General features: G+C 50.8%; 1 protein-coding gene across 2 annotated transcripts in view; it reads right to left on the reverse strand.

Moving 5' to 3' along the window:
• Window positions 1–3,314, reverse strand: part of LOC101933296 (natural killer cell receptor 2B4-like) — an 18,615-nt gene extending 15,301 nt beyond the window's left edge. The window contains exon 1 of one of the 2 annotated variants that reach the window (XM_065574339.1): window positions 2,775–3,274. In XM_065574339.1, coding sequence (XP_065430411.1) covers window positions 2,775–2,832 — 58 coding nt within the window. In that variant the 5' untranslated portion in view covers window positions 2,833–3,274. Of the gene's footprint in view, window positions 1–2,774 lie in introns of both variants that reach the window. The other variant, XM_005311252.5, reaches the window with a different exon arrangement.
• Window positions 3,315–12,246: the final 8,932 nt, after the last annotated feature.

Here is a 12,246-nt window from a genome sequence, read left to right on the forward strand (position 1 = left end):
TAACTGAGTCCAGAGTTTGTCAGCGAAAAATGGGCTAAAACAAGACCATTCTTAGCCTGGTTTCAGGGAATTTGAAGCTGCTCAGAGGTACTGGGTAGACAGCCCTGGAGAAGAAGGGCTCTGTTTATCCACAGAACAAACCTTACATGACGTGACCGCTCTTGGGGTGAGAAGGGACATCTGTATTCAGATCCCATGTCGCTCTCTTGGAATTGTGCCATAGCTGGATTTAGAATCCTAGCGCTCGTATATCCCTTTTTATCCGTAGCTCTCAAAACAGTTTACAAAGAAGCTAGAACAGCCTTCTTTCTATCTTTCAGATGGGGAAACTGAGGCACAGAGTGGTGTAATGACTTGCCCACAGTGACACAGTCAGGAATAGAACTCAAGTCTCCTGGGTGCCAGCCCAGTGCTCCTTAAAGGTTCTCTATAGACCAGCTGCAGCTGGGTATTTAAATATTGGAATAATGGGCCTTAATTCTAATCGGCATTGGGTGAAACTGTAATTTGCACCCATTTCTAGGTCCTTTACATGGTGGGCCCTTAGTGTGACTGAGCATCAGACCCAGAAAATTCCAAGTTAAAATTTCCAGAGGGAACATAGTTTTCTTCCAAACCAAAGCGTTTTTAATGATTATATTTGTTATTTACTTTATTATGTAGGATGGGCCAAATCTTGCTCCCATTTACACGCTGGCATAAATTTGGAGTAACCTTTCAAAGGAACCATCTCACGTTTACATTGGTGTAAAGGGGAGCAGAATGGGAGCCAATATTTGCAGTGTGGATAATTTAATCTTAACTCGTCTGAAACTATTCTTATTAATATTCAGTTTGTGATTTTTTTCTTTCAATATTCTTTTTAATTAGGAGACTATTCAATGGGGACAAGAAATATAATTATTTTAGATATTTTCCCAAAATGACAAACCAGTTCTAGCAGGAACCTTGGCCTTTTCCCAAAAAACTGAATAGTATTTCAAAACAGAATATTGTGAAAAAAATTACAATTTTTGGATATTTTTATATGGAAAATACTAAGCAAAACTATTGAGTGCCTTGGTGGTTCTGTGAACTTTTTGTTTTTAATTTTCATTCTTTTTTTTCCAAAATATCAACATTTGATTTCTCTCTGAAAATAAAACACTTTCCAAAATTACCAAAAAAAAAAAAAAATTATCAAGGTCTAGAAATCATTTAAATTCATTCATTTCAATGAATTCCATGGCACATTCACAGAAAAATTATGGGAGAAAGGGGGTCAAGTTTTCAAATTTGCTGAAATTTCTGCAAACTTTTTTTATCAGCTCTAGTTGCAATTTAGAAAACTTCTGGAATTATTATTAATGATTATAATGATTATAACGCAGTAATTCCTCGGAGTCCCACTTAGGGCTCCGGCTCCAGATCAGACATGGGGGAGAGAGACCAGGGAGCAGTAGGAGGTTTTTTTGTGGTGCCACCACTAGATGGGGACAAAGATCTGCACCGTGCGATAGCCGGTGACAAGCTTTTAAAGATGTTTTTCTGCATAGACTCCAGGGCGACTGACGCTTGTATGACAGCCCCTTGAATGGCCACAGAAATATTCTTGTCAATGTCTCCACGTAGCAAATGATCTGCCAGGTGCTTTAGCGGCCGGGTCTCTGCTGTGATGAGAACCTCAAAGGACTGAGAAACGCGACTGGCATCTCAGGGTCCTGCCCCAACCTCTCCGTAGCCCTTAGGTCGGCAGGAGAGGGGAGCTTGGGCCCTTCCTAGGGCTGGTAGCTGCTGGCAGTCGCTGGAACAGTATTTCTGAGTTTTTCAACATCCCCACCTGTGATAACGCCGGGGGCCAGGGCGCGCACAGGCAGAAGTGAAACTAAACAGAGGCTGAGAAGATCCTGGGCCTGCTTCTCCATCGCTCTGCACTTTGCAGCGCCGTTTCCTGCAGTGCAAAGCAAGTGTGAAATGCCGCTATTGTGAAGCGGGGACATTTCACACCCAGGGCAATGAACATTTCACACCCAGGGCAATGGAGGATCAGCCCATTCTAGGGCTCTGTTCCCCAGCGGGCTTGGAACATCTCAGCCGTTGCTGGTATCGACTCAGAGAATCAGGCCGCGCCATCCCAGCCCCATTACTCTCATCAGTGAGTTGCATCAGCCATTCCGCTTCCACTCCCTCCTCTCTCCCCTCCTGAGCTGGGCTCTCTCTCTCTGTCCCTCTCTAGTGGCCTGTGTAGTTTGGTGGCCCTGCTGCGGCTCTGTGTGCAGGTCACGCTCCGGGCCCCGGCAGTCCCTGTGCAGGGGGTGGGGAGCTGGGAGCAGGAAGCACTAATCCGTGCAGACCCCCCTGAGCAGCCACCAGGGCTCAGTGCATCCCCTGCTGCAACGCGGCCACCTCGCAGGGGTCCTCCTCTGTCCTCCCTGCAACGCTGTTCCCCTGACCCCTCCTTTTGCCTCCCCCAAGTCCTCCTGTCTCCCTGCCCCAGAGCCCCGCATCGTTCTGTGCTTCTCCTTTCGTTATCCCAACCCCCTCTCCATCTCTTTCTCTCCCAGTGTCACCGCTCTGCCCCCTGCTGAAGGGAGAGGCACGTCCCAAACCCAGGGACTCTTCAGGGCCTGCCTACCCCTCTCCCGGCCACCCTGGGCTCTTCAGGGTCTGGGCAGCGTCCCACTGGTCTATCCCCCAGCTGCTGGAGAGGATGATGGCGACCCAAGCGCAGGGTTTGCAGGGGATGCGTTTGTCACCGGTGTTTTCCTGCCCTGGAATTCAGACAGATCACTCACCTACGGGCTGTAAAACCAGCAGGAGGAAGAGCAGGGAAGGCCGTCGAGGTCCGAGCATCGTGGCAGTGCAGGACGGGACGGGTTGCTGAGCCAGGAGTAATCGGTCTATAGAGCGGATATCCAGACCAGCTGGGCAAAGAGCTCGGAGTGGTTGGACAGGAGGATCTTGTGAGTCCCCTGCTGAAAGGTCTGTAGATAATCTAGCCCCCAGGTGGTGAGCAAATTCCCCTCACTCTTTTCTGCAGAAACCCGGCAGCTGAACGGGTGCAGTCCAGCTCCTAAGAACTCTGCAGAGCAGCTGAGATTCTGCGTGTGTCAGACTGAAACTGAGCAGGGTTCTGGAGAGGGAAGGTTTTGTTGCTCTACAGAGGAAGTGATGTAGCGTCAACAGGATATTCGGAGTTTTGAAAGCTTGTTTTTTAATGTCCTCATAAGTATCAACTTCAAACAACTGTAGCGTGAAGCAACCGCTTCCTATGAACCCTTGCATTTGGCCAACCCCCCAATTTTCTATATTAAAAGAACCCACACCAAACCAGAGCCCATTCCGATGGGAAACATTCAACCGGCTCCAGTTGTAACGGTCAGGGCGTTCGTGACCCAGGAAAGGACCTGTCTAGGCAGCCAGCATCACCGCACTCGTGCAATGGCAGCTTTGCAGAAAGGGGCCCGGTTTGGTGCTGGGGCAAACACGTGTCATGGACTTTACAGGGACAATTCTGACTGAGCGCAGGGGACAGGCCAGGAGTCTCCTAGTGTAGAAGGGAGGCAGCATTGCCTAGTGGTTAGAGCCCTGGACCAGGAGACTTGGCTTTGGTTCCTGGCTTGGCATCTGGGTGATCATGAATAAGTCACGTCCCCGCCCGCTGCCTCAGTTTCCCCATCTATAAAGAGGGGGAAATGATACTGACCCACTTTGTAAAGCACGTGGAGATCTACTTAGAAGCGCAGGTATTATTGTTCCTGGCAAAAAAATTAATTTTTTTTTTTGAGTAGGGGCCAGGAGTGAGTGTTGGGAGTTGCATTCAAGGGACAGCTATAAGAGAGCAGAGTAAAGGGAACCTGTTCCCATTTGTGACACCCCCCCCACCCCCATACACACTGGTTGCACCCATCCCTGGGTCAGTGGCTCATTAGCGTCTCTGGGCTCTGGTTTGTACTGGTAGAAATGGCTTTTCTAAATGGCTGTTCACAGCCCCTCCCTGCTCCATGAGGCGGGCTGGCTAGTATCACCCCAGCTGGGTGTGACAGCCTGGCTTAGGGGTACAGCACTGCCACGCGGTGCTGGAGGGTCCGATTTCCCAGCCAGCCGCCGGTAGCATTTTCATTTGTGGCCTGATCTCCTCTCTCAAGACTGGGGTACAAAGGGGCCACCGCAGGCATTCTGAAAAGCCGTACAATCCCAATGTGCTTTTCTAAGTTTGGGGAGTGAAATGCCAAGATGGAAATGCAGCCTCCTCTGGGGTGGAATGGGCCAGCTGTTCAGCGGCTACTCTGCCCCAGTAAACAGTGTTTAGGGGCGAAGAAGCCTCCACTGCATCAAATTAAACTGGAGGGGAATGCAGGGAACCAGTGTAATTCCCCAACACTTGGATTTAGCCCCAGGCCGAACACCTCGACTGTAGCAAAGTGCCCTGGGATCCTTAGACAGGACCAACAGCACTAAATAGCAGAACCTCGCCCTCTGCCCACTGTGACGTGCTCCGGGGTGTAATCCAGACTGTGGAACCCCTGTGCCCCCTTTAACTCTCCTGCCCAATCTGTCTCTTACGCTGCTCTGCCAGTGAGCAGCGAACCCCTCCAGGCTCTGGTCACTCAGCCATCAGCGTGCAGAGGTGCACCCAGCAAAGTTACCTGGAGGCTCCCCCGAGCCACCCCTGAACTGCATACAGGGAGACCCCAGCAAATTCCCCCAGCCTTGCCCCCCAGAAATGTGCATTTTACACTGCTCGAGGCCTTCTTGATCAATACAAGCACATTAATAATTCGCCACTCGGTCAAAGGGTAATGGACACGCCCCAGCCTCTGTCATCTGAGCAGATCCCCCAAACACTTTAGACAAACTCACTGGTTTAGATTAAACATCGAAATAAGTTTATTAACTAAAGAGAGAGATTTGAAGTGATTATACGTGGTCGGCGTAAAGGTCAGTGTTGGTTACATAAGAAATACAAAGTAAACCGGCATCCTAAATCCTGAACTTCATCAGGCTAAGCAAGATTGGAATCAAACACTTTTTCTCACCCTACAGGACGTTTGGTCCCTCCCTCCCCCAGTTCAAGGAGATTTCTCGTTGTCTTCCCAATGATCTTTCTGCCAGATGTCGAGATGGGGGAGGAGAGAGAGAACCCACCCAGGATGATGTAATTGCCCGTCATTTATAGGGTTCTCCAGGTATTGGAAAAGTCCATGCTGTGTCAGGGGGTTAGGCCGCCCCATAGTGTAGGTGCGGAGTGACTGTCTTTGTTTACAACTCCCTGCTGTAGAATACCTGGGGACGGCTGCTTAACGCCTGGCTGGGTGTCGGTCACTCTTTTGATATCTCTGAGGAGCTGCTCTGTGGGGGTTTCCCAGACTCACAACATATTTCAGTCTCCAAACTATAGCAAAATGTCATAACTTCATATACAGTGAGACTTGCATTGCAACAGGACAGTAATGCTCAACAGATTGTAACTTCCCAAATAATACCGCCCCAGGCAGACTTTGTACAAATCTGTCATAATCCTGTAACCGTGGTGACTATGTGGGTACAGGGGGAAACGTGGGGTATGTCACACCCACGAAACAGAAATCCTCGGTGAGAACACGACAGATTTACCAATGGCTAAAAATGCAGCAGTGAAACTACGGAACTGGGCCAGCGTCAGTGTAAACCCCCGAGCCCAGTGACAGGTGCTAACGCAGACCTTTCTTCTCCCTTTTCATCCGGCCCCTGCCCGTCTCTGGTTAGGACGTGAGTCGCTGCTGTCATGGCGACCATGGCCCCCAAAGCCAGGAGCAGCAGAATCCCCTTCACGGCGCAGTAGGACAGCGAGGGGCCTGGAAATGAACAGACGCGATGGCAGGGGGTGGAGGAGGAGACTCGGGGGCAGACCAGCTCCGTCCATTGGAACTGGGGCTGCGGGTTTGTCACGGGGGCAAACGTGTGGCGTGGCCCGGTGAGGAGGAGAAGCGCGGTGGGGCGGGTGGGGTGTTGGAGCCCTGAACTCACCCTGCAGTGGGGGCTCCTGTCAGGTGGGGCTGGGCTCAAGTCCTGGGCATGGTGACCTGGTGCCCGGGCTCGCAGCACAGCTCAGGTTTGGCACAGTCATGACAGAGGGGCGGCCAGACCCAATCTGAGCCAGTGGTGTCGCCGCCCAGAACAGGAAGCTCGGCCCAGCCCTGTGGGACAGAAGCTGCCTCTGTGGGGTGTGTGTGGGGCAGGCTCACTTTCCCATCCCCCCCGGCCAGAGGGTGCTGCTGCGGGGGGGCACTGGGCCCCTCGGTGGGGTGAGCAGGAGGTAGCTGCGAAGGAGGAAGGGAAAGACAAAGATGCCGGGCCTCTGATTTTAGGGGACCACCTCTGAATTTGGGGTGGGATGGGGAGACTTTACTCACCATTTCCTCCAAACCCGTGATTTGTACTAAAGTGACCACGACTGCGCGGTGATGTGTCGATACCCTGCCGCGAGAAAACTGCAGCCCTAGCCAGAGTTCTCTGGCCCCGTCTCTGTAGTATCCGCACCTCACTGTCTTCAATGTCTCCATCCTCCCAGCACCCCCGGGACAGTGTCACTTGTCCTGGGTCTGTACAGCGCCTAGCACCGGGGGCTCTTGATCCAGAATGGGGCTCCCAGGCCCTATGGCCATGCAAAAATACCCCCCCCTCCATTTTACAGCTAGGGCACTGAGGCACTGAGAGATTAAGGCCCAGACCCACAAAGGTATTTAGATTCCCCATAGCCAGTGGGAGTTAGCAGCCTAAATAGCTTTGAGGATCTGGGCCCAGGGACTTGCCCAGGAGAACATAGCGAGTAAGAGCAGGGAAGCCAACGCAGGTCTCCCAAAGCCCAGTACGCTAACCACTGAACCAGCCTTCCTCTGAGCCTGAGCTGGGAGCTAAGAAGGAATCGTAAGTTTCCTTGGTTGAAACAGGATCTTAGGGTACATCTACACTACAGCGGGGAGTCGATTTAAGATACGCAAATTCAGCTACGTGAATAGCGTAGCTGAATTCGACTTATTGCAGCCGACTTACCCCGTTGTGAGGACGGCGGCAAAATCGACTTCTGCCGCTTTTTGTCGGTGGCGCTTACTACCACCTCCGCTGGTGGAGTTAGAGCGTTGATTCAGGGATCGATTGTCGCGTCCCAACGGGACGCGATAAATCGATCCCCGAGAGGTCGATTTCTACCCGCCGATTCAGGCGGGTAGTATAGACCAGACCTCAGTGGAAGCAGGAGACCCCATCAGGGGCTGTGTCGGACCCTGGGGAAAGTTCTAGATCTGACGAATGCAGAAATCTACAGGCTGAATCCAGAGCCTCTTGCTCCAACTTCACTCATGCAAAAATATGATTGACAAATATATTAACAAATACATAACAACTGGACACAGAACGGACTGCCACTGTAAGGCCCTCTTTTGCTGCTAGAGGAGAACAAAGTGGCCCCAGTGTTAATGACAATCAGGCTCCCATTTTGCTTATACTGAGGAATATTTACCTGTGAGTGGGGAGTCGCACAATGATTTGACATCTACAGTGGCTGCGGCCCAGCTGGCTCGGTTACTAGCGTTACAGAGGTAGAAGACGTCACTGCTGTTTGCATTAATCACTACGTGCAGCAGGGATTGGTTCCCAGGGAGCTGATGGTCCCGGTCAGACAGTATCCGGGACGTGCCTTGGTACCAGCCGTAGGTGACTCTGTCAGCGCCAGGCACCGAGCAGGACAGGGTGACGTTGCACTGGCCGAGCTCCGCGTGGGCAGAGAGCACCATGATGTTTGTCTGCCGGACTCGGTCTGAAAGGAGAGATCCTGGTGAGAGATGCTGAGGAAGGCGGCTGCCGTCAGTGACACACACTAGGGAAAAACGTGATCTTTGCTACTCACCAAACACAGAGACACGGAACTTTGTGCGGTCTTCCCGGCCTCCTCCAGTGTCAATTAGCAAGGTATAGAGGCCACTGTCTGACTTCTTAACGGGATCAATCTGCAGTGAGAGATTCTCAGGGTGGAAAGTGACTCTGTTGATAAAATGTGGGGCTGCCCCATGGTCAGGGGGTTCCCCTTTATTAAATGTTACAATCCCATACGTCTCTGCTGAGTCTAGTGTGACCTCCCAGGCGATTTCTGCCCAAGGCTCCGGCAATTTCACTGGCTGTAACTGGACGGATTCCCCTGCAATTGCAGCCACTTCCATTTCTTTACAACCTGGGGTTCAAAAATACGAAATACAAAAAGCAGGTGAGTGAAGGGTTAACTGTTTCCTGAGCTCATCAGTGAAACATGGGCTAAAACAAGAGCATTCTTAGCCTGGTTTCAGGTGAACTTAGAGCTGTCAGAGGTGCTGGGTAGGCAGCCCTGGAGAAGGAGGGTTCTGTTTACCCACAGCACAGGTATGGCACAGGTGCTACGAGCCTCCCACAAACCTGAGGCAACCCTCTGTAAGGGTGAGCAGGGACAGCCGTATTTAAATAGCATGTCGGTCTCTTGGAACTGTAACAGAGTTTGAATTAAAATAATAATCCCTAGTTTTTATACAGGACTTTTCACCAGTAGCTCTCAAAACTATTCACACAGGAGGTAAAACAGCCTTATTGCTATCTTGCCAATGGGGAAACTGAGGCACAGAGCGGTGTAACGACCTGCCCGCGGTCACCCAGAAATCCAGTGGAGCAGCCAAGAAGAGAACCCCATCTCCTGGGTGCCAGCCCAGTGCTCCCCACAGGTACTCTCTAGGCCAGCTGCAGCTGTGCAGTTAAACTTCGATATAATGGCCCTTAATTCTAATCTGTGCTGGGTGTGACTGTAATTTACAGCCACTCTGAGGTCCTTTCACAGGGTGGGGCCTTAGCGTAACTGAGACTCAGGTGCAGAAAATTCATGGTTAGGATTCCCAGAGGAAACATAATTTTCATCCAACCGAAAGTGGTTTTACTTAGGGCTGTCGATTAGTCGCAGTTAACTCACGCAATTAACTCAAAGAAATTAATGTTGATTAAAACAATTAATAGCGATTAATCGCACTGTTAAACAGTAGAATACCAATTGAAATGTATTAAATATTTTTGGATGTTTTTCTACATTTTCAAATATATTGATTTCTATTACTACACAGAATACAAAGTGTACAGTGCTCACTTTATATTATTATTTTTGATTACAAATATTTGCGCTGTAAAAATGATAAACAAAAGAAATAGTATTTTTCAGTTCACCTCATACAAGTACTGTAGTGCAATCTACTGTGAAAGTGTAACTTACAAATGTAGATTTTTTTTGTTACATAACAGCACTCAAAAACAAAACAATGTCAAACTTTAGAGCCTACAAATCCACTCAGTCCTACTTCTTCTTCAGCCAAGTGCTAAGACAAACAAGTTTGTTTACATTTAAGGGAGATATTGGTGACTACTTCTCATTTACAATGTCACCTGAAGGTGAGAAAAGGTGTTTGCATGGGACTTTTGTAGCCCGCATTGCAAGGTATTTAGATGCCAGATGTGCTAAACATCAGCATGCCCCTTCATGCTTCAGCCACTCCAGCTCTAATTTACTCTTGGCTGATCTGAAATTATTCTTATCAATATTCAGTTTCTGATTGTTTTCTTTCAATTTTCTTTTTTATTAGGAGAATATTTATTCAATGGGGACTAGAAATGTAATTATTTTAGATATTTTTCCACAATGACAAACCATTTCTAGCACAAACCTTGGCCTTTTTTTAAAGAAAAAAATTGAATATTTTACAAAACAGAATATTTTGAAAAAATTAAAATTGGTAGAAATTTTTATATGGAAAATACTAAGCAAAACGATTGCGCGCATTGCTACTTCTGTGAACTATTTTTTTCATTTTCATTCTTTTCTTTCCTATTGAAAATGAGATTTCATTTTTCCAAAATTGCAAAATTTGATTTATTTCTGAAAAAAAAACCACTTTAAAATTATGTTTAAAATCATTTCCATGAATTGCATGGCACATTCACAAAAAAAATCATTATAGGAGAAAAAAATCAATTTTGCTGAAATTTCTATTTTTCTCAGCTCTAGTTACAATTTAACAAACTTCTGGAATTATTATTTCTAATGCAGCAGCGCCTCGGACCCCACTCAGGGCTCTGGTTCCAGATCAGACATGGGGGAGAGAGACCTGGTAGCAGCAGGGGACTCTTACGCTTTTATGTGGAGCCGCCACTAGGTGGGGACAAAGACTCACACTGTGCCAGAGCAGGTTACAAGCTTTTAAAGGTGTTTTTCTACATAGACTCAAGGGCGGCTGACGATTGTATGACAGCCCCTTGAATGGCTGATTGTGTCTGACTGTCTCCAAGCTCACCCCTCTCTCTCTCTCTCTCTCTCTCTCTCTGTCTTTGCCTCAGGGGCCTGGGGAACGGTGGGTCTTGCTGCCAACACTATAGCAGGGGAATGGCTGCAGTCAGTGTCTCCACGTAGCAAATGATCTGCCAGGTGTTTTAGCAGCCGGGTCCCTGCTGTGATGGGAACTCAAAGGGCTGAGAAACGCGACTGGCATCTCAGGGTCCTGCCCCAACCTCTCTGTAGCCCTTAGGTTGGCAGGAGAGGGGAGCTTGGGCCCTTCCTAGGGCTGGTAGCTGCTGGCAGTCGCTGGAACAGTATTTCTGTGTTTTTCAACATCCCCACCTGTGATAACGTCTGGGGCCAGGGCACGCACAGGCAGAAGCGAAACTAAACAGAGGCTGAGAAGATCCTGGGCCTGATTCTCCACCACTCTGCACCTTGCAGGGCCGTTTCCCCCAGTGCAAAGTGAGTGTGAAATGCCGCCATTGTGAACCGGGGACATTTCACACCCAGGGCAATGGAGGATCAGCCCTTTCTGGGGCTCCGTTCCCCAGCGGGCTTGGAACATCTCAGCCGTCGCTGGTATCGACTCAGCAGATCGGGCAGCTGCCTGGAGCCACCAGGAGAGCAGTCATAACACTGCCCCTGCTGCTCACCGCCCCGCTACCCCCAGGGACAGGGGCTCAGTGCATCCCCTGCTACAACTGGCCAGCTCTTTCCCTCCCAGTGTCATTTCTCTGCCGCCTGCTGCTGGGGGATGCAGGCCCCAAAGCCCAGGGACTCTTCAGGGCCTGCCTACCCCTCTCCTAGCCACCCTGGGCTCTTCAGGGTCTGGGCAGCTTCCCAGGGGCTATCCCCCAGCTGCTGGAGAGGATGATGGGGACCCAAGCATAGGGTTTGCAGGGGACGCTGTTTGTCACCGGTGGTTTCATGCCCTCAAATTTAGACAGATCACTCACCGCCGGGCTGTAGAACCAACAGAAGCAAGAGAAGGGAAGGCCGTCGAGCCCCCTCCATCCTGACAGTGAGGGGCAGGCAGTGAGGGCGGCCGTCAGTCCGTATAAAGAGTGTCCTGACTGAACAGACCTAGAGCCGGAGTGCGTAGGCCGGCTGGGTCTGGCTGAGTGGCCGATCCCTGATGGTGCTGAGGGGCTGCAGAGAAATGACCCGCCCCACAGCTCTTCAACTTCCCCCGCGAGATGCTCTTTCCTTTTGTGGTAACCCGCGCAGTGAGCTCAAAGCAGCCCAGGGCGCTGGGTTGGGGAAGGCTCCTTTTACTGGCCTTGCTCAGGGCTGAGAGAGGCGGCGGGTGGATCTGAAACGGACACGGTTCCTTCTACCTTCGATTGTTCTGTCTATTTCATCGCAGAGCTTGTCACACTAGGAGTTGAGAGTCGGGGTCTCAGGACACTAGGGCCCCTGTTATCTCCAGTGTGCAAGAGGCTGAGATTGGGCCCCCAATGCCCCCACATTCATGGCAAGGCCCCTTCCCGCTGGCAGCAAGGGGTCAGGGGGCTCAGTGCCAATGAGACACTGGCCTGAGTCACTGGGAGCCGAGTGCCGGGCCGGTCCCCAGCCAGAGGCATGGTCACAGGGATCCAGTGACGCTCAGCATGGCCGCAGCGCGGGGCGTGATGCCAGGGCAGCTGCTCAGGCTGGGAGGGAAATCCAGGGGGGCTCCAGCAGGAGGTGCTGAGCAGGGGGGGATGAGGCTGACCGAGCCTGGGCCCATGTGGGCAGCCCCTGGCTTCCCCTTGCAGGTCTCCCGCTCGCTGACGAGTCCCAGCCCTGCTCCGCTGATGCGATCTGCACAAGCTGCAACGGCTGCAGGTCTGAAGCTGCAGGGGCCATTAGCAGCTGGTGCCAACCTAGCAACTCAGCCCAGCTCAGAGCAGCCCCCGGGCTGGCAGGGCGCAGCAGGCCGACGTCCACCCCAGAGCTGCTAAGGC

This window comes from Chrysemys picta, chromosome 20 (genome assembly GCF_011386835.1).
Source record: "Chrysemys picta bellii isolate R12L10 chromosome 20, ASM1138683v2, whole genome shotgun sequence".
NCBI classification, from domain to species: Eukaryota; Metazoa; Chordata; order Testudines; family Emydidae; genus Chrysemys; species Chrysemys picta.